General features: G+C 52.2%; 1 protein-coding gene across 1 annotated transcript in view; it reads left to right on the forward strand.

The window, feature by feature from the left end:
- Positions 1-27,375, forward strand: part of PTPRN2 (protein tyrosine phosphatase receptor type N2) — a gene marked incomplete at its 5' end in the record, with an annotated part of 1,004,492 nt that overhangs the window by 413,382 nt on the left and 563,735 nt on the right. Inside the window, 3 exon segments of the mRNA NM_001305920.1 lie at positions 17,880-18,101; positions 19,690-19,730; positions 22,447-22,829. Of these exon segments, the coding sequence (NP_001292849.1) occupies positions 17,880-18,101; positions 19,690-19,730; positions 22,447-22,829 (646 nt within the window).

Below are 27,375 nucleotides of genomic sequence, written 5' to 3' on the forward strand. Positions count from 1 at the left end.
CCCGGACCCGTGTGTGGCTGGCAGCACCGGACCCGCGTGTGGCTGGCAGCCCCGGACCTGCACTGCTCAGGCCCGCCCAGCTCATGTCTTCTTCCGGCGGGAGGCAGCTCCCCCGTTTCTGCATCAGTGCAGAGTCACTGCCTTCAGATTTGGGAGAAGCGAGAGAGTCATCAACTCTGCCCCATGTGAGAAGTGGCCTCTTCCACGGTATTCGGCTGATGCCCTCACGGACTCTGCTTAAACGCCTATGAGGTCACTGCTTTCCTGCCAGGCCCGTGCTGCTGTGAGCCAGCTGCAGCTGCATCTGCTGGAAGGATTTTTACTTTCAGAATTGGGTTGAAATTTGCCTCTGTCTGACTGGGACTTGTTAGGGCACCTAAAGGCACTTCACTGACACTGCCCCCCTGAGGTTTTCCTCCCACCACCTTCCGCCATGGCTCTAATGGGCAGGCCTTCCAGAGCCACATGGAACAGGGGTGCTCTCTGCTGTGTAAGCATCCTCCACGTATGATGTCATCCTTCCTGTCGCTTTTCCAAATCTCCCCAGTTCCAACCTGAACGCTGTTGGTTAATGGAGGCCACTGATTACATGGTGACGTTTCCCCTCTGAGGGCACAGAGCAGGTGCAGGGAAGGCGCTGGGGGAGCCTTTCCCCTTCCTGCAGGCGAGTGTGTCACAGGCTGGAACTGGGGGCTCAAGGCCCCGGGACATTCTGCGCAGCAGTTGGTTCGCTTCGGGTCTGATCTTGCCGAGCATCTGACTGTAGCTGTGTGTTCACCTGCGCTCTCCACCGGCATTTCTAGAACTTTTCAAGATAACTGTTCCCATTAAGAGAGCATTTCTATAGATGTCAGCCTAGCTCATTTAGCAAATGTGGGCAGCTCCGAAGTCCCACCCCTGAAACATCTGTGAAACGTTTTCTCTTCTGGTCTTACCTGCCATCCAGTCCATGGCGGGCTGCGTTACCTGTCATCTGTTAGTTCACATTCTGAGTGTGCAAACTCACACTAACGTGAACCTAAAGGAAGCATTCTTTAGAAAGCCATTTGACTGCCAATCCCCATACCCCACTGAAGTCACGTCATTAATGCCAGAGCTAATTTGATACATTTTTTTCTTCTTTGCCTCACTATTGCATTCAATAGAGAAAGCGTTAGACTGGGTGAATGCAGAGCCCTGTGAGTGTGACAGTGCAGGAGAAGCTTCCTCCCAGGCTGCAGTGTGGGCACTTTTCTTTAGTGAGGGAGAGATGCACGCCACTAAGCTGTGATGCTGTTACACCATCAAATTGGAAGGAGCATACATTTTACTACATCTGTATTGTTTCCAGTGAAAATAGACAGCAGGCTGGCCTATGATTATGTCAGTTTCTCCCTGTGGAAGCCCAGATAAGGAGAGAATGCAATAATGAGCTCCTACTGAATTTACCTGAATCCTCTGCAAATACCCAAGTTTTGGACTCCAGCAATTAAATGGGCTGTATGTCCTCTAAACCAAAGGAGCACAGTCCATTCCCCATGATGGTGGGTGATGGTGAGGATGGTGGTGATGATGATGGTGTTGATGATGGTAATGATAGTGTTGATGGTGATGATGGTGATGATGGCAATGATGATGATGGTGTTGATGGTGATGGTAATGATGGTGATGGTGATGATAATGGTGATGGTGATGATAGTGTTGGTAGTGATCATAATGATGGTGATGGTGATGATGGCATTGGTGATGGTGATGATGGTGTTGATAGTGTTGATGGTGATGGTGATGGTGATGGCATTGGTGATGATGATGGTGTTGATAGTGTTGATGGCGATAGTGATAATGGTGATGGTGATGATGGCATTGGTGATGATGGTGTTGATAGTATTGATGGTGATGGTGATGATGGTGATGGTGATGATGGCATTGGTGATGATGATGGTGTTGATGGTGATGATGATGGTGTTGATAGTGTTGATGGTGATAATGGCATTGGTGATGGCGATGATGATGGTGTTGGTAGTGTTGATGGTGATGGTGATTATGACATGGTGATGGTGATTATGACGTTGTGATGGTGATGATAGTGTTGATGGTGATAGTGATGATGATGGTGATGATAGTGTTGATAGTGATGGTAATGATGGCGATGGTGATGATGGCGTTGGTGATGGTGGTGATAGTGTTGATGGTGATGGTGATGATGATGATGGTGATGATAGTGTTGATGGCGATAGTGATGATGATGGTGATGATAGTGTTGATGGTGATGGCAATGATGATGGTGTTAATGGTGATGATAGTGTTGATGGTGATGGTGATGATGGTGATGGTGATAGCAATGATGATGGTGATGATGGTGTTGGTGATGCTGGTGCTGCTGATGGTGATGGTGGGTGTTCAGATGTGGCTGTGTACCTTCATGTATACGTGGTTGTAAAGGCACTTAGAAGCAAAAGCTGTTGTGCATTATTCCCACTGTCTTGTGAAAACAGTGTTGTGGTGAGGTTATCTGCAGGCTTTGCTGATTCTTTAAAGCTTGTACCATTTTGTTTGGAAGACCTTAGGATGACATGTAATTTCAGTAGGCCGGGCTGTGGCAGTTGAGCATGCAGAGTCATGTGAGCTGATGTCTTACTCCAGGCTTTACACATTTAATATCCTGACATTTTGTGTAATTGCCTTATGAGAGCCTACTTGGAGCACTGAAAGCTACTTAAAATGTCATTATAAACTGGCCAGATTGCAGAATTATATGGTGTGGTTGATGGAACACAACGTTTTACTTTGATATTCTTGTTATCTGTGCCCTGTGCTGCAGCCCTTCTTCAACCCACCAGGGCTCACTGGACACTGCAAAACATTCTTCTTCATTTCTCTTCATCTTCAAATGGCGGGTAGTGGATGCTTCTGAGCTGACTCAGCATGTCCATAAAATGCTGTGTGTGTGGTTTGTAGAGGTTACAGGGAGAGGATTCCTAGTACACGCTAACTGTTCTCCCATAAGCTGCCCAGTGACTTAGAATCTTCTCTTGTATACTTATGATTTTTTAAAAGTTATTTTTCATTAATGATAACCTAAAAAGTTTCTTTTTCAGATGAGGGGAAGTAATTTTTGGAATTGGACTTTATTATTCCATTTTGAATGTGGATATTTCTTATTATAGTGATTCTAAGAGGCCCACTGAAAATGCCTCCTGTTCTCTGGTCTTTACCATAAAGAACATGAGGTTTCATTTCAGGGCAGTTGTATTTCTGCTCTCCCATCCATTTAACAAGACTCGAACCAAAGGGAGTCAGTCAAAGGAAAACGGATGCGTAGCAGCCGTAAGAGAGAGTTTCTCTGAGTCGTTAAATGTTACAGCGATGTTAGAAGAGGGGACACAACTTCCTGTCACTGAATACTGAGCATTAGCAGGTAGTAGACAACACACTTACTGTATTTCATTTTCTCAGCAACCCATTCGAATGGGAGTTATTGACTCAGTTTCACACGGAGGAATCCTGAGGCTGGAAGAGGCTGGACAGGGTTCCCTGAGTCCCAACCATGGTGAATGGTGGTGTAGAGCTTGAGCCGGGTTTGGCTGACTCCAGAGAACGCCTGTCTCTCTGCCTTTTCTGGAAGGTTGTGGATCTCTTTGGGTTTCTGCCCTGACATGTGCATTATGCTGTCTTTTCTGGAAGGCTGTGGATCTTTTCTGGAAGGCTGTGGACCTTTTCTGGAAGGCTGTGTATCTCTTAAGGTTTCCGCCCTGACATGCCCTGCCTGTGACCAGCAGGACTCTTATCCCACCTGGACTGGCACAAGACCAAACATGGCGGTGTGGGTGCCTGTCAGGCTCCTGAGGGCCTCCCAGCCCAGCCCAGACCCCACACCTGGAACAAACCCTCCCACGGCTTCTACACCGTGGCTGTGGGGCCACCATCCGTTTAGGTCCCTTTCTTTCTGTCCCCCCGTGTCCAGTCTGTTGGCAGACCCTGCGCCACGTGCCTTCCGAGCACACCTGGGATGCTCACTCCTCCCCACCAGCCGGCTCCTCCCCGTACCCCCCACCCACCACCCCTCACCAGATCTGACCAGACCTGGCCTCCTGCCTCTGACCTTGTCTCAGGCCTGCAGAGTGGTTCTTGTAAATTTGTCAATCAGATGATATCCCACTGCTCAGAGCACACCACGGGCTTCTCAGCTCTCTCAGTAAAAATCAAAGCTCTTTGCCTGGTCTGCGAGACCCTGCATATCTGTGGCACCCCCCACCCACCACTCCTCTCCCTCCGTGTCCTGTTGAAATGGGAAAAGTTCCCTTGTCTCCCTCACAGGGTGTGCGATGGAGGTGTGGCTCGCTTCTTCAATGCCTCGCTGCTCAAACCTCTAGGGGAGCAGACAGACAGACAGTCTGTGGGCTCAGACCCCACGGCAGTCTAGGGGTGAATGTTTACAGCTCCTAAAGCCCCAGTGGGCGTGTGTTACACACCTTTAATTTTGCCGTCTATAGGTGGCTTGTGTTAGTCAGCTCAATCAGACCCTTGTCTTATCACAGGGACAGAGGGCTTTCTGTATGCTGGGTTCTTGCCTTCGTGTACTGGAAGAATCAGATCATACGTGGGCTTGGAGAGTAAGTGCAAGGTTGTATGGAGTAGAATTAGCTCTCAGCAGATGGGGGAGCCATAAGGGAGATGATTTTCCCCTGGAGTCTGGGTGCTCAGTGGCCTGGGCTCTCCTCAGACAGGCCCTGGCCACACTCTGCATCGTTCCGCTGGTCGGTGGCCTGCTGCTGTCTGTCCGTCTGCTCTTCTGCCAACGTGCTCCTCTTGACATCCAGCCGCTTGTGTGCGTGCCTGCTGTGGGGTCTTGGGGCTTTTTATAGGCACGGGATGGGGGTGTGGCAGGGGCCGGGGTGGTCTTGGGAAATGCAGCATTTGGTGGTGAAGGCAGGAGTGCCTGTCCTCACCTAGGTCCGTGGGGATGGAGCCCCGGCCAGGGACCTGCCCTCCTCAAACCAGCACCTCCCTTCCCACTTCTGTATCATTTAAAGGGAACAGCTCTCCCCTTCCCAGTGCTCCCATATCACTGTGAACTCTCCACGTGGGGGCTGCATTCTGGACACTCTGGCCTCCTGTCTGTTCTTCCAGCCGAACATTCCAGGCAGTTTCTCTCCATGGCGTCAGTGCCTACTGCTACTCCCGCCTGAAGACAGCTTCCCAGCCCCGCCAGGCCCACACTCACCTTCCTCAGGCCTCTGCCGAAACTTCACCTTCTCAGTGAGGCTTTCTCTGGCAGTGCCGTATGAAGGAGCAGTCCTCCAGCCCCCAGTCCTTCTTACCCTGGGTTATTTCTCCGCAGCATCGATCGCCAGCAGACATTCTGTGCCTTCATGGTTTTATGGTTTCTTTCCCATCTATTCTAACATAGATGGAAGTCACACAAAAGAAAGTTCTTTGCTCATGGATTTATCTCTGCACCTTCAAAGGTAGCTGGTGCAAAGGAGATGTGCAGTAAATGTTTGTGGCAGGAAGGAAGGAAAGAAGGCAGCCAGCAAGGGAGGGAGGAAGGACAGGGAGAAGGAAGAAAGGACGGGAAAGGAAACAAGAGAGAAGAGGGTGGAGGGAGTATTTCACCCCCTGAAGCTCTCATCTGTCCCTGAAGGGGAGGGCGTGGCTCATACCACCCACCACCTCCCCACCCCAGGCAGAGTAGAGAGACTGCCTGCAGATCGCCTGGAGTAGGACGTGGGGTGAGGAGCAGAAAGGGGCCGTGTGGGCAGGGAGAGGCAGGAGCAGAAAGGCAGGCAGTGTAGGCAGGGAGGGGCAGGAATAGACAGGCTGGTGGTGTGGGCAGGCAGGGGCAGGAGCGGAAAAGCAGGTGGTGTGGGTAGGCAGGGGCAGGAGCGGAAAAGCGGGTGGTGTGGGCAGGCAGGGGCAGGGCAGTGACAGGCCCTGGCCTCCTGTATAGGAGGCAGCATGAGGTGCTAAGAGGAACAAACGTTGCTGTAAGCAGGGTGGGATGCACAGAATAATATTTCCCTGCTTCTCGGTGTTGTGTGGGGACCATTTGCTGCAAACTGGCGGGATAATTCCACCAGCACGTTGGGTTGGAAGAACAGAAAGGAGGCCAGAGTGGCTGGGGTGCGACCATCATGGGAGAGTTCACAGGACACGGAGGGAGAGGCGTGCTGGGTCGGGGTGCTGCAGATACGCAGCGTCTCACTGACCAGGAAAGAGGAAAACTTTGCAGGGCTCCATGATCACCCACATTCTTCACTCTGCATGACGGATCTGACCTCAGTAACCCCTCTGGGTTATATTCACAAGGATGGAATTAGAGGGGCTGGAGATGACACTGAGATCTTAAGGAGAAATGGTCTTTCCCCATAGATGCTCCTTGACCTTCTAGAAATGCCCATTGGTTTCTGGGCTCCAGGAGCTGGTGAAGTCTGGGACTCACCTGGGTTAGCTTTGCAGCGAAGGTCAGTGCAGGGGACACAGGAAGGCCCGCCTGCTGCGTCAGTTCCAGATCAGGGCGGCAGAGCTGCCACTTTTCGAGCTGCTGAGGGTGGACATCTCAGCCCTGCATGTCGAGGTTGGAGATTGGGGGACACTCTCGGTGAGCCCAGGTGCTCGAAAATGGAAAGTGCTCGTCAGCTGAATGTCCTGGTTATGTTAGCCTTTACCAGAAACACAGCCTGGATTCAACACTTGTTTAAAAATCTCTCATGAATACATTGATCTATTTTTCTGCCTTGGCCAGTGCTCCTGAAGTCTGAAGGTGGGTCTCACACACACTGCCCCGCTTGAGGCAAAAGGGCCTGCAGGAAATAGCGTTGTTGCCGGCCAAGCTCCAGCGCTCGGCAGAGCACCCATGGCCGCCTCCGCCCCACGGCCTCTTCCCTCAGATGACTGTGTTTTCTTATCGTTCACGCCCTCAGTGCCACACTACACCACCTAAACTTGGTGTGTCTGTCATGAGGCTTAGCAAACAGCAAAGAGTTGTTTTGCTTACTTTCTGTTCTTATTTTTCATATATTTTATTTCTTTTATATTTAAAATATATTCTTGCCACTTTTTTTTGTTCAGCATAACTTAGATCCCAAAAATTATAAGGTAATTTTTTTGTGTTTTCAAGAGACATCACTTGGGTTTATCTTTTTTTCTTTGTTTTTAGTTAGACTCTTGCTCTGTTGCTCAGGCTGGAGTGCAATGGCGCGATCTCGGCTCCCTGCAACCTCCGCCTCCCATGTTCAAGCGATTCTCCTGCCTTAGCCTCCTGAGTAGCTGGGACTACAGGCGTGCGCCACCACGCCTGGCTCATTTTTATATTTTTGGTAGACGGGGTTTCCACCATGTTGACCAGGCTGGTCTCGAACTCCTGACCTCAGGTGATCCACCCACGTCGGCCCTGCAAAGTGCTGGGATTACAGGCGTGAGCCACTGTGCCCCAGCCGGGTTTATCTTTTTAAAAATCAGTGAGTTAATTGGATTGCCTTTGTTAGAGATTAAAAATAAGAAGGGTATTTTTTAACCTCTTGATAAAAGGTAACATCTTATACGTTTTATGTTTTAAGAGTTTATAATGAAAAGATACTAGTTAGATTTAAGTTTATGTCAATGTAGTTGTTAATTTCCAGGGATAAAATATAGGCAGTAATTTACACATTGATGACATCGCTTTATAAAAGTTTGGGGGTTTTTTGGTTGGAACTTGTGTTCCGTGTACTGTAATTGGTGCCAGCTTGGAGAGCAGGTCAGCCCAGATGCTTGTGCACTTGAGGGGAAGACACGTGGCGTGAGATGGGGTGTCGTTGAGTCTCTTCACAGGGTCTTCACAGTGCATTTTCCCTGTGAACTGTTTGCTGCTTGTATCCATTGGTCAAGTATTTCTGGCCTCCAAAACATTTTAGTGTGTCTGTGTTGGTGTGAGAACAATATTGTAGTCCTCAAGAAAACGAAGCTTTGAATTTTCTATTGTTTCTTAGAGTAATGTTTGTTCCCGGGCTTTGATGACAATAAATGCCCGATACAGGTTGGTGCAGTCAGTGGGCAGGTTAGTGGGGGGAGGGACGGATGGAGACTGGGCTTTGACTTTAATGAGAGGTTCATATTTCTTTGAATGTAGGTTAATATTTTGGTTAATATTGTGGCAGAAAATAGTTTCAAAATGCATAATCTTGAATTCGATCTTGAGCAAGTTGGAAGGAACCTGTCAGCTCGTGTCACTGAGCATCTAAGGGGCTCTCTGACTGCATTCTTTGCTTCTCACCTAAGGATCACAATGAGCTGTGGCAAGAGCTTCTCACGGAGAACCAAGTATTTGTTTTTACAATGGATGGGAAAGGGCAAAGAGAGTGGAAAACTTAAATGATTTCTCATTATCACCTTGTTTCATGATAATAGTTATAATTTATTAAGCACTTACAGTATGCTGGGCACATGCCTCACTTGTCACCATTTTACAGATAGGTAAACCGAGGCACGAAGAAATTAGCGAGCTTGCCCAAAACCACAGACCACAAGCGCTGGGGCCAAGACTCAGGGAACATGGTCAGCCTTTCTTCACGGGAGTCCAGCCTGGCAACTCCCAGAGCAGAGCAGCATAAGGATGGATGATTGGATTGATGGGAACTTTAACTATGTCTGTGGAAACCAAGGTCCTAGCTGCAGTGATGGAAAGAGAAATGTGAGCTAACACCGTACAGATTCTAGAATCATTAGGCCTGAGAAAGCATGCAGGTGGCTGCAGTCACAGCAGAGGAGCCCCTGGTGGGTCAGCGCTGACAGCTCCACGCCGAGCCTGGCCGCATCTGGCCAGGGTGCCCTGGCTTTCCCGCCGGGCTCGATGGCCTTTCTGCTCACGTTGCCATTTCTTCCTCCCTTCCTGGTCCACCACAGGGCCTCAGTTTCTCAAGGGTGGACGCCTGCCAGTTCCACAGACTCTGTTCCCAGCTCTCTCTGTCAATACAAGCAGGCTGTTCGTATGGTTGAGCGTGCTGCTCACTGCACCAGGCTGTACCGGGCACGGCTGCCCCTTTTCACCGTGATGTGAGGGAGGCCTTGCCCAGCCGTGGCATTCTGGAAACGTGGCTTGCTGTGGAATTCCCCTTCAGAGCAGGCGCTTGGCCTCCGTGTGGGTTTGAGAGGGGAATGAGCATCATTTTGCAAAGTTCAGGGTGTGTCAACACACCTCTTTCTTTGTGTTAAGCAGGACTCATCCGTGTCGACAGTGACGGTGTTTGCTGTTAGAAACACAGACTGCAGCCTCTTCCCTTCGAGGTGGTGGGAGAAGCACCAGCCTGCCCCGCAGGGAAAGGGCGAGCGCCTCGCCCCGGGACGCGTGGTGATGTCTGCTTGCTTGCTTGCTTTTCTTTTTTTTTCAGTCTTGTTCTGTCGCCCGGGCTGAGTGCAGTGGCACAATCTCGGCTCACTGCAACCTCCACCTCCCAGGTTCAAGCGATTCTCCTGGCTTAGTCTCCTGAGTAGCTGGGATTACAGGCACCTGACACCAAGCCCAGCTAATTTTTGGTATTTTTAGTAGAGATGGGGTTTTACTATACTGCCCAGACTGGTCTCCAACTCCTGGGCTCAAGCAATTCCCCCGCCTCGGCCTCCCAAAGTGCTGGGATTACAGGTGTGAGCCACTGTGTCTGGCTGATGTCAGCTTTCTCTTTCTTTTGTCATTTTCCTGTTAGCAACACTGTAGCCACTCTGAACTGAATACTCCAGCCTGTGCACATCATTTTGTAAATCTTGGGGGGCTCAGAAAAGTTTATGTGCGGATCAGTATGGCAAAACATGATTCATTTTCACTGGAAATTCCAAATTCGAAAACATTTAACCTTCTTTGTTGAGAAGTCATGTAATTTTTATTGTTTCACCGTTTGTCAAAATATCACAACTAGCTTTTCAGCCCTCTTAGGAGACACAGGGCCTTGCAGAAGAATGGTTAATGGAACTCTGTTCCAAACTTGCCCCCGCATGGACCACGTCACCTTCTCTGGAGCTGCAGTGGGGTCGTCCAGACGGGCGGTGACCCAGGGCTGCTGCCCGGGGGAGCTCTGGCTGCGGTGGTGGGGGGGACAGTGACCGCTCTGCAGGGCTCCGACTGCTGGGGGACGGTGGCTGCTCTGCTGCCCTGGGGAGCTCTGGCTGCAGCGGGGGCGGGAGGGGACGGTGACAGCTCTGCAGGGCTCCGGCTGTGGCGGGGATGGTGGCCGCTCTGCTGCCTGGGAGTTCGGGAAGGCGGGGTCTGCCTACAGACACGTGTCTACAGACACAGGTGGAGGCTCCCAGGCCTTGCGGTGCCGGCTGTGCCAAGCTAGTGTGTGGAGAGTCCTTTTCTCTTTTTTGGGAGGGCAAAAGGGATCTTTGGACTTGGAAGTGAATTTTTCTACGACACTTGGAGGCCGCACCACTTCCTGCGAATTGTGACATCGGAAATAATGGACTTTGCCCCAGACGAGGCCTCTGGTCAGGTCGTTACTCCGGGGCCTCCTGCCCCGCTCACCTGACGAGGAGGCCGCTGGGCAGCCGAGCCTGTGTTCACTGGTTCGTGTCCACAGGAAGGACCTTTCCTCAGCAACCTCCACTCACTGCTCACCTCCCTGTCTCCTTCCCTCCGATGAAATTCCATCACGGGGACTGGCGCCCGCTGTGAGCCGTGGCTGGGCTGACTCTGACACACATCTCGGCCAGTGCTAGGCGTGTGTGGGGACATCCCTCACCTCCTAAGCACGGACGACGCTGACTGCTGGGGACGGCCATGCCCGATGCCAAGGGCCCTTCAGGTCTCCCTGCAGCTGTGCCGGCTCCTGCCGCGGGCTCTGGTGCCTCCTGCCAGTTCTCTGGGGCTGTTAGGAACTCGTGGGCAGACACTGGGTTTTCTGGGCTCCGCCTGGTGCAGCCCGGGACCCTGCAGAACGTGGGCTCTTGCCTGTGGCCGCCGACTTTTCCAGACACAGCTCTTCCTCCCCATCCCCGCACTTCCTTATTCCATTTTCTTTGGGATAAGGGAGCCCTTTGTTGCCAGCGTTGGACCTGTGGACATGGACGAGCGAGATAAGACTGCCGCGATGGTAATCGCTGGGAAAGAAAAGGATCTGGGGTGGGAGGAGACTGCAGTGAATGAAAATGGAAAGGTTGCTCTGGGCTCGTGGCTCGGTGGCTCAGTTGCGAGGCTGAGATGGCTCTTCTGATTCTGAAAGCTACAATGAGCAGCACATTTTCAAAGCAGCACCGAGGGCTGTGATACGCACACACCTTTAATTCTGGAGCACATCTTTTATCTTCTCTGGGAAACAGCATGAGCCTGTCGGCGTGGAAGGAGCCGGGGCACGGGTGCTGTTGACCTGGGACTGTCCAGCCCTTCAGCCCTTTGTCACCTGCAGACAGGAGTGGCGGTGAAGACAGGCTTTGCCGCGGTTTTATGCATGTTTTTGTTTGTGAGAAAGTGAGATGTATTTTCCTGAGTTTGTTGCTGGAAGTTTTCTTTGAAGGCAGCGTTCCGTCAGTGAACGCATGGTGAGGGCTGATGTGTGGGGGTGGTGGGCCCTGGGGGTGCGGAGAAGGGAGGCTGCCCTCCCCTCCAAGCCTCGAGGCTAATGAAGAAACAAAAGAGTAAGCGGCCCCCATGCCAATCCCTGTGTTTCCTGTCTTCTGTTTTAAACGGCAGGTTTATTATGATTTAGGATGGCGAGTCCAAGAGATCTGGGTACAGCTGCTATTGAAACAGCAGTTTGTTACTTACAGATTTCGAGAGGAGCGGGCAGGCCACGCCACGGGTCAATACAGAGATGCACCAGGTTGTCAGGAGGCTGGGCGAGGGCAAGGCAGGGTCATCTGGGACAGGACTGCCCAGTTGGAATAGTTCCAGCCGCTCCGGGGCCAGAGGCTGCCCGTGTCTGGTCCCTGCCGCAGGGTGACTAGGCCAGTGGCCTGGAGTGTGAGCCCACAGAGGCGGAGGTGGGCGTGGGCTCTGGATTGCAGGGTTTGCATGTGGAGAGCCTGCGTGGAGTGGGCGACTGTTCACTATCTGGAAATTGGCTGTCTGTGGGAGGGGCAGCCCCCCAGGGTCAGCAGGGCCCCAGGTGTCAGAGCATCAGAAATGTGGGATTAATACAGACACTTCAACCCGACGGTAAAGAAGCCGCCACTGTGTGCCAAGCAATTCGGAGGCTTTACTGTCGGCCGTAACAGGGGACTCGGCCACCCCAGCAGGGGACGTCGGTGGCAGTGGACGTCCAGCACGCTCCGATCAGAACGCCCGTGTCCGTCACACGTTTCGTGTACAGACTGACTTTAAACGCCTCTGTCCGCTTCATCCCGTGCTACACTGCGTAGACACGCTGCTGTCTCAGAAACGCCTGTCGTGGACGCTCAGGCCTTTCCGTCAGAGGGTCTTAGTCACCAACAGGAAGTCTGGAGTGGCGCCGACGGGACTCCGTTTTTCACACAGGAAGGTCAGAGGCTTGTGTCTGTGACCCTTTCCACGCGGGACCCTGGTGGGGGGTGCGGCGCAGCACAGAGTGTTCAGAAACGAAGCGAAACACTTCAAAAAAATGTGTCCTGACAGCCATGTGGCGAGATGCCCCCGAAGAACGAGCTTCAATTAATGGGTAAAAGAGGCTGCACTGAAAAAATTTCCCCTCAAAGAACTCACGACAGGCTGCCAGCGCTGGTGTTTGGAAAGTCATACGAGTCTAGACGGCCCCAGACACTGACTCCTGTCCCGCGTGTGCAGTGAACGGGGCGCGTGGGCGAGTCTAGACGGCCCCAGACACTGACTCCTGTCCCGCGTGTGCAGTGAACAGGGCGCGTGGGCGAGTCTAGACGGCCCCAGACACTGACTCCTGTCCCGCGTGTGCAGTGAACAGGGCGCGTGGGCGAGTCTAGACAGTCCCAGACACTGACTCCTGTCCCGCGTGTGCAGTGAACGGGGCGCGTGGGGACCGGGTGCCAGCCCCGCTGCCTCGACGTGGACGAGACAGAGCCCGTGCCGTGGGGAGAGGACAGGACGTGCGGCTGAGTGAACGGGGGTTCCACAGGCAGCGTCACCGTCAAGCCCCGTGCAGACACTGCAGGCTGCAGCCCGGGCCTGGTGACGCATTTGGCGCAGACAAAAAAAAACCTAAAATGCCTGAATTTCTTAATTTGTAAAAAGCAGAAATCATTCCTCCGCTTCTAGTGTAGAGGGTTGTGCCGAGATCCCTCTAGGGTGTAGGGTCGCAGTGGGATCCGTCTAGGGTGGAGGGTGGTGGCGGGACCTCCCTACAGTGGAGGGTCCCAGTGAGACCCCAGTGGGGTCCGGGACATTCTGTGTCCCCTCTGCGTCGCTCTGCCAGTGTCGTTTAAGAAGGTAGAGACGTGGCCATGAGCTATCTTACATAAACGTTTATGAGGACAGAGATTTCAACACTGAATACATAAGAAAGTCAGGTTTTCCTTCAAAGCTGGGAAATGGGCCCATCAGTCTTCTTCAGGGCAGAGTCTTTATTGCTGTTGAGGTGGGGTGTACGCACGGCGAGATGCGCAGATCGCAGGTGGACATGACGATGCGCTGGAAGGTGGGGTGTACGCACGGCGAGATGCGCAGATTGCAGGTGGACATGACGATGCGCTGGACACGTGCGCGTGGAATCAGCGGCCACGCTGCAAGGCACACCCTCACACCCAATGCTTCCTCCTGCCCCAGCCCCTCCTGCAGGTGACGCGGCTCTGGTTGCGCTGGGCAGACCTTGCCCATCCTTGAATTTCATCTTCCGTTAACAGGATTCGGTGGATTCTCTGGTGACCGGCTTCTCTCGCTCAGCCTGACTGGTTCTAGGTCTGTCCCCCTTTTTCTCGTCTCTGTGGTTCCTTCTGGCTCAGTGCTGGTGTGGTTGTGGCCTCCTCATCCGCTCTCCTGTTGCCGGGCACGTGGACTTTAGACTCTGTCTGTGGAACTATTAGGAGTCAGGCTGCTACCCCTAGTCTCGTTTGACTCTTGTGGCCATGGGTTTCACTTCTCTCGGGTAAATACTTACAAGTCCAATTTCTGGGTAACACGGAAGATGTCCTTTTGGAAAAGACTTTACTTTCTCTGTTGAAACATCCTGGTGCCTTTGTTGGAAACAGTCTCCTTGGAGTTGTCATCGTGCCACTTCCTGGACGTGGTGAGTCGGAGGCTCCAGGTCCCTCTAGCCTCTTGCGCCATCCAGGTCACACCTGCAGCTGTTTTATGAACCCTACCTTAAAGTGGTAATAAATTTTCCTTACTAACAATCAGTTGTTTTTTAGATACAGTAAGAGGAGAAAAGAAGGCGGTCTTTCTTGTTTATGTAACCACATATTTACCCTTTCGGAGCTTTTTGGCTTCTCCCGTAGCTCTGGGCTTCTGTCTGGTGTTTCTCTTCAGCCTTGGTTCCTCCCAGCACTTCCTGTGGTGTGGCCCCTGGGACCCGCTGTCCCAGCTTTGTTCACGTACGTGATATGAAAATGTCCCTCCTTCGCCCTCTCATTGGAAGGATATTGTCATTGGATATAAACTCCTGGATCGAATGATTTTTCTTTCAACCCTTCAAATGTGGCATTCGTTATCTGTAACGTCAAATGCCTGACTATGCACGTTGTATCAAACACATTGTTCTTACAGGACACATGGTGTGTCTGGCGGCCTCTGAGCTCCAGGACCCTTTCCATTCTTGTGTGTGGAACGTGTCTTCCCCCCGCCCCGACCCCAGCTGCTTCCTAGGGATCTTCTCCACCTCTGGCTTTCAGCAGCTTGGCCAAAGTTACAGCGTGCTTATCCTTGCATTTTATTATCTTGGAACTGAGTGACTGTCTTGAGTCCCTGAGTGAATATTCTTCCCCAGATTTGAGAGACACCTGGGCTTTCTTTCAGGTGTTTCTTGTCCCGTTCCCTCTGGACTCCAGCAATAGTGCAGCGGCTTGGCCTGCCCCAGGGATTACTGAGGTTCCGCAGAACGTCTCCCATTCCGCTCTTCCAACGGTGATCAGTTCTATGATCTGTCCTCAGATTCACAAACCATTTCTTCCGTTATGTCCTTCCGTAAGATTTTAAAGTTCGGACGCTCTGCTCTTCACTTACAGAATGTGTATCGGATTCTGTTTTAAGTTCCCCACTCTGCTGAGTCAGTGGGTGCACCCGTCTCGCCGTGGCTACAGCAGCTCCGCAAACTGCCTTATCTCCTCGCTCTATCATCGACTGCCCTATTCTCGATTTTCCATTCTGTTTTTCTGCCTCCTCCTGCATCTGTTGCTGCTTGTCTGAAGCGGGGGCCTAGACCCTGCTACCTTCCTCTAAGGGGCTTTTCCGGCAGCAGTCACATTCTTGGACGAGGCTTCGACCCTGTGTGCCTGTGTTTAGATGTCATCAGAGTTGGTTCATGCTAGTGGCGTTTCCTCTGAGGACGTGGCCTCTGTGTTTTCACCTACACACAAGAGGGGCTCTGCCATGTCTCCACATGGCATGCAGGATTCCTGTTCCCCGCACCATGCACTCTGCCGCTGCCCAGCACTCAGCCTGGGGCGCCACTGTGGCCCTGTGTGCAGGACGCCCTTTGCAAAGACCGTCGACCAGGTGCTCCATCCCTCCATTCCAGTTGCCTCACCAGCCCTACCTTTGACCCCAGCGTCAACCTGGGGGACTGTCTTGCACCTGCCCTTACACCTGTCCAGAAACCGTGAGTTGTGATGTGGATAAGTGCACGGCCCCTCCACTGTCTTCACTCGGTGATCTCTGCTGCTCTGCACGAGATGGCTGAGCCGCGTGGGAGCCAAGGGCCTGGGTTCTCTATCCCCCAGCACCCCTGCTTCCCCGGCCTCTCTGTCCCGGATCCCTGGGGGTGCCGGCCCTGTGACAGGCCCCCACCCTCCACCCCATCTTACTGGGCACTCATGGAGACCCAGCATTGGGGAGGAGTGCCCAGGTCAGGCACTGGGGGCAGGCACCCCCAGAGAGAATTTCTGTCGCTTCTTCTCTGATTATAAAAGTAATCACATTACTTTTATTTTACGTCATCATTATCATTATTTTACATTGTCATTATCAAGTGAACAAACAAGCAAAACACAGATGAACTGTACAGAAGGGCCTGCGGTCGAGGCTGGTTTATGTGGGATGTAACCGGAGGCCCCCACCCACCTTCATCACAGCGAGGGGCTTGGTCTCCACCTGCACTATTGGGAGGGGTGGGGACATGTGGAGTGTAAGGGTGTGTGCGGGGGTCTCAGAAACAAGGATAGAGGGTGAGGGGCTTCCCACCTGTGTCACACTCAGCCTAGATCTTAAGGGTCTTTTTTTGGAAAATGGCGTCTTCGGATGAAGCACGTTTCCACTACGTTTAATCAATAGTCGCGGCTTTTGCCGTCACAGGAGGGTTTGTCTGACATCCTCATCTCCTGTCTCTACCCAGGTGACAGCCGGGGACGTCCTTGCCACAGCTAGAGGCAGAGGCTCACTCCAGGGGCTCGGGATGGGCCATGCACTGTGGGCCCCGAGTTCCTCCCACTCAGGCGTTCCTGAGCCCCCACAGAGCAGGGGTTCCCCTGGCCCCCAAGCCACTATCATCTCTGTATTCTTGTTGTTAGCTAGACTTCCAGCAGAGGCTTGAGGGGCTGGCTTTGGAAGAAGGCTGCATCTGGCCTCCCGAGTTATCCATTCACTTACAACTGTATTTTCACACACAGCACATGGGCAGCTGGGGCCACCGTGTCGTGTTTAGGATGCGCTGGTGGCCAAAGTCTCTGGAGGCTTTTCTCTACTTGTTGTAGCAGGAGAAAGTGTGGAATAACAATGGCTGCCCGCTTCTGTGGTGCTCTTCAGTACCAGGCAGGGTGTGCTGGGCAGGGTGTGCTGGGGGCAGTGTGGGGGGCAGGGTGTGCTGGGCAGGGTGTGCTGGGGGCAGTGTGGGGGGGCAGGGTGTGCGGCCTGGGTGTGCTGGGGCAGGGTGTGCGGACAGGGTGTGCTGGGGCAGGGTGTGCTGGGCAGGGTGTGCTGGGGGCAGTGTGGGGGGGCAGGGTGTGCGGCCTGGGTGTGCTGGGGCAGGGTGTGCGGCCTGGGTGTGCTGGGGCAGGGTGTGCGGCCTGGGTGTGCTGGGGCAGGGTGTGCTGGGGCAGGGTGTGCGGACAGGGTGTGCTGGGCAGGGTGTACTGGGGGCAGTGTGGGGGGCAGGGTGTGCAGCCTGGGTGTGCTGGGGCAGGGTGTGCTGGGGGCAGTGTGGGGGGCAGGGTGTGCGGCCGGGTGTGCGGCCTGGGTGTGCTGGGGCAGGGTGTGCGGACAGGGTGTGCCGGGCAGGGTGTGTTGGGAAGGGTGTGTTGGGAAGGGTGTGCCAGGCAGGGCAGGGTATGTTGGGAAGGGCAGGGTGTGTTGGGAAGGGCAGGGTGTGCTGGGGCAGGGTGTGTTGGGAAGGGCAGGGTGTGCTGGGGCAGGGTGTGGGGGGCCGGGTGCGTTGGGAAGGGTGTGCCGGGCAGGGTGTGCTGGGCAGGGTGTGCTGGGCAGGGCGCTGTTCTTGCCAGGCATTGTTTCTCCTTCTGCCAAGTGAGGGGGACATGGCTCATTCCATTCTTTTATCATCTGGAGGACATGGTGAAGTTGCCCAGCCCGTCTCTCTTCCTGGCTTGGTCATTCCAGTGTTTTCCGGAAGTCGTGCTTTCCATGCTCTTGAGCGGGTGGATGAGTCTGTTCTTCCGTTCTATGGGCTTTCCACCTCCAGGGAACTGAACCAGTGATGGCCGCAGGGTCAGGTGGATTTGAGATTCAAGTCCAATATCCCAATATTCTCTGAGTGCCGGCCTGCACCTGGCCCTAGGTGGCCACTGCCTTGGGACGCCACAGATGCCGCCACACCCCTGCAGCCCGGAGGCCCTTTGCATTCGTCTACCCACCATGTCCTCGTGTTTGTGTGTGCCCCTAGGAGCACGGATTCACACTCTCCTGAAGGACCTGCAGAGGCAGCCGGCTGAGGCGAGGGGCCTGAGTGACCTGGAGCTGGACAGCATGGCCGAGCTGATGGCTGGCCTGATGCAAGGCATGGACCACAGAGGAGCTCTAGGCGGCCCTGGGAAAGCGGCCCTGGGAGAGTCTGGAGAACAGGCGGATGGCCCCAAGGCCGCCCTCCGTGGGGAAAGCTTTCCAGGTGACTCCAGCGCCATGGGTGCCCATGCCCAGGGGTGCTGCGGGAGGGGAGGCCTCAGGGCTGTGCGGAGACCGCTGGCTCACCAAGTGCAATGTGGGCTTTCTGCTGGGGAGATGGGGATCTGTATTAATGATTTTTTATCTGTTTGAACTTTTGCCTCTAAAAGCTTTCTTAACAGACTAAGCCTACCAGAGCAATTATGTTGAACGGCAGATTGCTCTCTGTGAGGACGTTTCACTCCTCCACGCTGAGGCTCAGAGTCAGGAAAACAGGCGTGATGAGAAGTGTTGTGTTTGGACTGTGTAACAGTGAATATTGTGAAATATTTAAATAGCAGAGTGAGAGGGGATCATTCAAATGTCTGTGCGTGTTGGTCCTCTGAGGCCGCTGGGGAGGCAGAAAGCAGCCCCCTGGCACCCCAACCCAGCAGCAGCCGGAGCCCTGTGGAGGCCCCGTGGGCCAGGTGGCACTTCTGCGGCCTGATGGCTTCTCGCAGCGTGGAGATGCAAGAAAGCGCCTAGCTCAGCTCCCCACACATGGCTGGCCCACGAGTACATGCCGAAAACCAAATGACAGACGTGCCCCTCTCTCCGCACGGGTGCAGGGGGTCCTGCTGGAAGCTGGAAGCCTGACTTGGCTGATGGGCAGGGTGCAGGGGAGGGTGGAACTGCACCCTGGTAGGGCCTGTGTTAGGCGGCGGCCCAGTGGTTGAAGGAATCAGGACCCGCACCAGGGCTAGGAGGGACGTAGGAGGCCCTGGTGTGCGTGCTGTCCCCAGGGGTGACTGTTCAGGTGCCATGAGTCATGCACCTTTGGGCACTGCAAGTAGGATATTTATTATTTTATTTTATTTTTTTTTTTGAGATGGAGTCTTGCTCTGTCACCCAGGCTGGAGTGCGGTGACACGATCTCGGCTCACTGCAACCTCTGCCTCCCGGGTTCAAGTGATTCTCCTGCCTCAGCCTCCCAAGTAGCTAGGATTACAAGTGTGTGCTACCATGCCCAGCTAATTTTTTGTATTTTTAGTAGAGATGGGGTTTCACTATGTTGGCCAGGCTGATCTCCAACTCCTGACCTCAAGTGATCCGCCCACCTTGGCCTCCCAAAGTGCTGGAATCACAGGCGTGAGCCACCGCGCCCGGCCGGGATACCTGTTTAGAGAGAAACATTGACCCCAGTGAAATAACCTAAGTCAGTGGATTCTGAAGCCATCTTAATTGTGAGGTGGTTTTGGTGAAGGCTTCACTTTGCTTTTTTGTGATGTGAACCGCTGGGTACGATGGGTTTTCTTGCCGTGAGTTAACATTGACGATCATGTGAGACCCACAGAGCCGGGCGAGGTCATGGTGGGTGCCTTCACATCTGCCATTTAGCTCCTCGGTCCCCTCCTCCCTCCTCTTTTGCGAAGTTTATAGAATGCCATTTTGTGCTATAAACAGAAAAGGTTCACTCTATGGCAGGACTTAGTCCAGCATCATCACACCTCACCTTTCATATGGAGGGGTCTGCGTGGTCACCCTTTTTACATCTGTGACACCTGTGATGACATTCTTGATGAGGGTTTTGGTAACACTGGTGTCTTTTACAGATGACGGAGTTCAGGACGACGATGACAGACTTTACCAAGAGGTAAGATGACGTCTGTGGTGTTTGTTTCATGTTAAATGTGGAAGTCGGTGATCTTTTTTTCATAGTGTGGGAACATTTATGAAATACAAAAGTTTTTTTTCCCAGAAAGTTACGGAGAAACCCCTCATAATCTCCAAATTGAAAAACAGTATAAAGAGAACATACAAAAATTGGTATATTTGGATACGAAATATCTTTTCAAATTATAACCGAATTTATCTATGGTAGACATATGAAAATCATGGTAAATGCAAAGAAGAAAATTAATATTTCCTGGAATTTCCCCCTCGCTTTGCTCATTTGATGCCTCCTGCACGTGCGGATTCCTGAGGGGTTCAGCGCACTCACACCTGGCTGTCCTGTGTGGCATCGCTGGCCACATGTGGCCATCTAAACTACATTTAAATTGATTAAAATTAAATAAATAAAGGATGCAGTGCCTCGGCTGCACTGGGCTCAGGCCAGCGGCCTGTTAGTTGCATGTGGCTCATGGCCAAGGCACTGGATGCCACAGGCAGAGGACGCTCTGCCATCCCAGAGCCCCCACGGGCAGCGCTGCTCCGGAGGCAGCTGGAAGAAGGGCCCAGTCACAGGTGATGTCCACGTGCTAGACGCTGGCCTTCCCCGTTAAGTCGGTTAGCCTTAGTTTCTCCCCCTTTAAGAACCTTTGGTCATTAATACAAGGCCGAAGGATGAAGAACCGTCCTAAGCAACAGCAGTGACGTGAGTGGCTCTGGGAAACCCAGTTTTGGGGGTGGAGAGAGAAGAGACTTTGGTTAGTCATTCTCTCCTCAGATTCTCTTAGTGGTTTGTGGTTCTGTGCCTGTTGGCAAGTACAGGAAGAAAATATCAGCAGTTCTTATTTCGAATTTCCATCAGAAATGGTGGGACCTGCTGTCTGAGCTGTGGAGGGAGAAGTGGGGCTGAGAAACACATTTCCTAATTTAGGGAGTCGGGGCGACCCCACCCTCCCACCTGAGGGGCAGGGAGCGCTCCGGGGGCTGCTGTTAGCCAAAGACTCCCTGACTGACTTTTAGACCACAGAGACTCCCTGACTGACTTTTAGACCACAGAGACTCCCTGACTTTTAGACCACAGCGACTCCCTGACTTTTAGACCACAGAGACTCCCTGACTTTTAGACCACAGAGACTCCCTGACTTTTAGACCACAGAGACTCCCTGACTTTTAGACCACAGCCTTTTCAGCCTCCATGTGTGGAATTTTGATTTAGTTCTGTTTGGGGTATATTTTCAAGCTATTCTGTTTCTCAAAAAAGGGTATGTGAGTGTTGTATTTTCTGACTTCTTATTTATTTAAAAACATCTTTCTTCTCACATGAAACACAATTTGACAATATTATGCCTTTTCCTAGCTCTGTTGAGTGACGTCAACGGCTACGTCCTGTTGTCATTGAGGATCCGAAGTTGAGCAGTGTTTTTATCACACTACTATTTTGTTTAAATTTTTAAAAACACAAAAGGAAAAGTTGTAATTTGTAGCCAAAATGGGAATAATTGCCTCTATAGTCCTTCCTTAATTTTCTTAAAAGTGTGTTTTGGCAAAGTGAGTTGTAAAGCGAATCAGATTTTCCTGTTTCCGTCTAATATAATATTGAGGATATAATTTCATGGTTGGAAAAAACCTGCCAAGTAGACATAAGACTCTTGGCACCACATGCACCAGAAGGTGTCCGAGGGCTGCCTGGCACGTGCCAGCGGCGGGAGCAGCCCCGTGTTTCTTAGGAAGCAGTGTGGGGTGCCTGGGAGTGCAGCGCGCCCGGGGGTGGAGATCACGTCTTTGACGGCCCTTCGACCTGAGTTCCAATTCTGGATCTGATAAGCATGACCTTTGTGATCTGGTACCAATAATTTGATATTTAACCTCTGTAAACCCCAGAGTCTACAAATTAAAGGCGAAACTCACCCTTTTTTTATGGGGTTGGAGTAGTAATTAAGTGAGAACCCACACAAAGCAAGTCCGTATCTGACACGTAGTCAGCAGAGGTGCCGAGGGGGTCCGAGGGATGGCTCGTCCGGGAAAAGGGGATCCGACTGGGAGAGCGCTGCCCATGTGGGAACCACAGATGCCTCAGGTATCGTTAGAATCAATTACACATCCCTGTGACGTGCCCACTCGTGGGTTCATCGCTTTGTGCCTCCGTCTCCCCTTCTGTGAACTGGGGTTACTGAGGGTTCCCTGCCCATAGGCTTACGTGAGGACTCAGTGTGTTCATGCATATAACACATTTAGGACAGCGCCATTGTGTGCTGGAAGAGCTCAGTCGATGCAAATTTATTATTATTATTATTATTATTATTATTATTAGATGGTGTTCGTTGCTTCTAGAGGGCTGGGATGGGATCTTGATATCACACAGTTTATTTTTCAAAATATCAGTGCCAAAGACCTACACAGACTCTACAAAATCTGATTCTTCAGAGAGGTGTGTGTGTGTGCATGTGTGTGAGGGGGTTAGAAGGGAGGAGAGAACAGCACGCAATTGATTTGGATACTCAGCACCCTCACACCCCATGCTCACCTAGATGTCACTCTAAATGTAGACTGAACACACTTTGCCTTCCTCCCCCACTCTCCTTCCAGGCTGCCCATGTCATCCCCATGGTGACTCTGTCCCGGGCAGCTGTTGATTGATTGCATGTGTCACCTCAGCATGCCTTTTGCAGATGTCCCTCACAGAATGTCCTCTCTTCCAGGTCCATCGTCTGAGTGCCACACTCGGGGGCCTCCTGCAGGACCACGGGTCTCGACTCTCGCCTGGAGCCCTCCCCTTTGCAAAGCCCCTCAAAATGGAGAGGAAGAAATCCGAGCGCCCTGAGGCTTCCCTGTCTTCAGAAGAGGAGACTGCCGGAGTGGAGAACGTCAAGAGCCAGACGTATTCCAAAGACCTGCTGGGGCAGCAGCCGCATTCGGAGCCCGGGGCAGGCGCGTTTGGGGAGCTCCAAAACCAGATGCCTGGGCCCTCGGAGGAGGAGCAGAGCCTTCCAGCGGGTGCTCAGGAGGCCCTCGGCGACGGCCTGCAATTGGAAGTCAAGCCTTCCGAGGAAGAGGCACGGGGCTACATCGTGACAGACAGAGAGTGAGTAGCAGCCCTGGCTCAGGTCCTGTGTGCCGAGGGAGGGCTGGTCCCAGCAGGCTGGAGGTGGGGTGCCTCCTTGCTGTGGGGGATGCGTACGCTTTTAAGTGTCTTTAACTGAATAATGGGGTGCAGGCATCTCTGGAGTCTCAGGCGCGAGGGCGGCCAGGTGCCTGGCCGGTGGCTCCTCCTGGTGCTTCTGAGCTGGGTTCCAGAGCTTGAGAGCCATTCTCTGAAGTGCATCAAACAAAACCAAACCAAGCACATCCCTTCCTGGGTTCTTGGTCCTGACTTGTTATCTGCAGGCAGCGCCTGTCTGCGGGTCAGAATCACCTTCAGCGGGGGCCAGGAAGGCTGGGGTCTCAGGACAGGCAGGTGTACAGCAAGGCCTGGGCACGGCTGGCACAGGAATGCGGGGTGGGACGCCGCCCCGGAAACTGCTGCGCGCCGGACTCCTGCCTGTTAGGAAGGACTCCAGGTACTTTATCTGTTTTGCACCAAAGTGGCCCAGATATCCTGGTGTGGGCGCCCTTCAGAGGGAAGAAGGAGCTTCACAGCAGCGAGGCTCTTTCCCCACCCTCATGTCGATCTGAACTTAACGAGTCTCAGAATTCAAACATCACGGGCCCGGCAAGGCACAAGTGGCTGGCCCGTTCTCAGGACACCCCGTTAATGCATCCGACATTTGATGCTTTGCTTTGTACAAGTTTTGTGTTTTCTTCCAGTGAAGGAAGTGGTGTTTCAAAGAGAAGGACGTGTCTGCCTGGCTATACACACCCACACATGTGTACGTGTGCGTGTATATGACTGTATGTTGGGTAAATGTGTGCATGTATATGAGTGTGTGTTGGGTAGATGTGTATCTGTGCGTGTGTATGAGTGTGTATGTGGGGTAGGCGTGTATCTGTGCATACGCATGTGTGTGTATATGAGTGTGTGTTGGGTAGATGTGTATCTGTGTGTGTGTGCGTGTATATGAGTGTATGTTGGGTAAATGTGTATCTGTGCATATGTATATGAGTGTGTGTGTTGGGTAGATGTGTGTGTATCTGTGCATCTGTGTATATGAGTGTATGTTGGGTAGATGTGTGTGTATATGTGCGTATGCATGTGTGTGTATATGAGTGTGTTGGATAGATGTGTGTGTATCTGTGTGTGTGTATATGAGTATATGTTGGGTAAATGTGTGTGTATCTGTGCATATGTGCACGTGTGTTTATATGAGTGTGTAGCATAGACGTGTATCTGTGCGTGTGTGTATGTGACTGTGTATGTTGGGTAGACGTGTATCTGTGCATATGCATGTGTGTGTGTATGAGAGTGCATGTTGGGTAGATGTGTATCTGTGCGTGTGTGCATATGAGTGTGTGTTGGGTTGTATATAAGTGTTGGGTTGATGTGTATCTGCATATTTGCGTGTGTATGTGTGTATGAGTGTGCATGTCAGGTAGATGTGTATTGGTTTGTGTGTGTGTGTGTGTGTATGAGTGTGCGTGTCGGGTAGACGTGTATCAGTTTGTGTGTATGTGCGTGTGTGTATGTGTGTGTGTGTCGGGTAGATGTGTGTCAGTTTGCGCATATGTGCGTGTGTGTATGAGTGTGCATGTCAGGTAGATGTGTATCGGTTTGTGTGTGTGTGCATGAGTGTGCGTGTCGGGTGGACGTGTGTCGGGGTGTGTGTGTATGAGTGTGTGTCGGGTAGATGTGTGATGTGGATCTGTTCGGGTATTTCTTCCTTGGTGAAGAAGCCCCTCTCGTTTTGAGGATTATTTGCAGCGGAGGTGGGAGCTGCCTTACAACTAGAACCCATCTGTTTTGCGGACTCTGCGAGCCTCCCAGTGCTCAGGCTGGTGCTGTGGCTGTGCTGGAGACACCACATTCCATCAGGGAGAATTAGCTGCATATCATAATTGGGCAGAAATATTTTATCTTGAGCTCAAACCACAGAGTGTGTATCACAGCCAAATTAAAATTTAAGACAATTTTCAGCTGTAAGTGATTATCTTAGTTGTATCTTTAGGTAAGTGGTAAGCAGCTGATTATCTTAGTTGTATCTTTAGGTAAGTGGTAAGCAGCGGAAACTTGAAGCTTATGCTAAAATATGGACTCCATTTTCTCAGGACTGCTTTACATAAGTCAGGACGAGCTTTCCCTTTTCCAGGCTCTTTGCTTGGATGTGGCTTCCCACGTGTCTGTCTGTGCCTTTGCTCTCCTGTTTGTAGCGTCAGGAACTTCTCGTGGCTGTTCACTTCTTTGCTCTCAAGACCAGCGGAGAATCACAGGCAGGCCCTAAGTGATGTGTTCTGAGGCTGCGTGTCTGCACCAGCAGGGCCAAGGGGAGGCGCCTGCCTCAGCACTGCGTGACGCAGACCATTATCACGACGCAGACCATTATCACAACTGATTCCTATGGGTGGTCAAATGCCCTGTGCTGTGGATGTCTCCCTCCCTAGGAAACACTGCTGTGTGTGTGATGTGTCTTATGTGATGTGTGTGTGGTATGTAGTGATGTGTGGTGTGGTATGTGTTGCATGTGTATAGTGTGGTGTAGGTGTGGTATAGTATGTTGCATGGTGTGGTGTGTATTGTATGTGTGTAGTGTGTGGTGTGCTGTGTGGTTTGTGTTGTGTGGTGTGTGTTGTATGTGTGTGGTGTGTGGCGTGGTGTGTGGTATGGTGTGTGTTGTATGTGTGTGGTGTGTGTGCATGGTGCACAGTGTGTTGTATATGTGGTATGTGTGACACGTAGTGTGTTGCATGGTATGGTGTGTGGTGTGTGGTGTGCTGTGTGGTTTGTGTTGTGTGTGGTGTGTGTTGTATGTGTGTGGTTTGTGGTATGCTGTGTGGTTTATGTGTTGTGTGTAGTGTGTGGTGTGTGTTGTATGTGTGTGGTTTGTGGTGTGCTGTGTAGTTTGTGTTGTGTGTGGTGTGTGGCGTGGTGTGTGTTGTATGTGTGTGGTGTGTGTGCATGGTGCACAGTGTGTTGTATATGTGGTATGCATGACACGTAGTGTGTTGCATGGTGTGGTGTGCGGTATGTTGTGTGTGTGTGTTTGGTTGCCTGTGTCTCCTCACCCTGTGCTGGAGCCCTCTTTTCTCCCAGAGGCCCCCACGTTGTGTTTGTGGACACTGCGTGGTTCCCTGCAGGTGTCCTGGGGACTTGACCCACCGTTGCCGGGGGACGGCTGGGGTAGGAGAGTGCCCCAGAGAACCATGTGATCCGGTCATTTTAAGGGCTTTCCACATGGGCACCGAGGGGTTCACCCAGACAGCGGGAGGCTGGTGTGGTTTCCTAGGGAACCTGCAGAGCCGACAGTCCTGTGCCATTCCTGCTCGTGGGCTCACCCTGGAGGGAAGGACAGCAGGGGCCCTGTCCGCAGCAGCCTCGCACTTTCTGGGGAAGGAGACCCATCACAACGGGTCATTTCCTGTCTGCACTCGCGACTTTCCAGTAGAAAAAAGCTAGGGTTTTTCTTTGCATTGGAGTTTATTTTCTTGTAGTGGGTTTGCCAGCCATGCTTTGGGACTGGAATATTTACCTCCTACAAGCAATGGGTTAAATAAAAAAAAACCATCATGTTATCTTGGCTGACTCTTCCTTTGCGACTTCAATTGGTTGGAAGCTATCTGGTGAAGACAGCACAGCTTTTTGTCAGCAATTTGTGCTGCTGGGGCAAGGTGCACTGCACGAGGTGAGGTCTCCGTGAGGTCCCCTCTCTTCTTGCAAAGAGATTGAGGTTTTTGCCCTATTATCAGACTAATAATTTGTGATTCTCTTGGGCAGGTTTTCACCAGATTTCAGCTTAAACCTGGACAGATCAGCTATTAATTTCTAAGACGCAGATGGCATTCTTTAAAAAAGGGGGACTTTTGTGGTTTTGGTTGTCCCACGGAAAGGAGAGGAATGTGGTTGAGAACTCGGTGTCACCTCAGCACCCACATGCTCTTCGTGCTGAGGTTCAGGTGGGAGGATGGTAGGGCTCAGCTTTTCCAGGCATGATTTTCTCTCTCACATTTCCTGATGGACAGAGTAATCCTTTGCCATTTACATTTTTATCCTTTTTACAAACTAAAGGGAGTCTTGAAGACTGGACGAAGGGCAGGACAGCCGCCCCAGTCCTCCAAGGACAACTTTAAAAAGATTTCATGTTAGGCTTCCAGGAGGAATCACAGGACGGACACCAGGTGTAGGGAGGAGGGAGCCCCTTACCTCTCAGCAAAGAGGAACCTGCCTTCTAAATCCAGAGACAAGAGCTTCAGAGACCAGAGCTCATGCGCACACGACTCCCTCTGCCTACCCCAGACTCCTTTGGATTGGGATGTATTCTGTGGAACGACCACGCTGAGCCAGTGAGGTGAATTTTGGGGGAGTGAAACCTGTAGTCGGGAAAACATGGGGGCTGAGGCAGAGGCTTGAGTCTGGGGTGGCGGCCACAGTGCTGCTGGAGAAGGTGGCCTGGGCCCTTGACCCACAGAAGTCCGGTCAGTGGGTCCGTGGCAGCCCCGAGACCTGGAATGTGGCAGATGCCCCTGTGCTTGGGTTTCCTGGT

The sequence above is a fragment of the Macaca nemestrina genome, chromosome 4 (genome assembly GCF_043159975.1).
Source record: "Macaca nemestrina isolate mMacNem1 chromosome 4, mMacNem.hap1, whole genome shotgun sequence".
Lineage (NCBI taxonomy): Eukaryota > Metazoa > Chordata > Mammalia > Primates > Cercopithecidae > Macaca > Macaca nemestrina.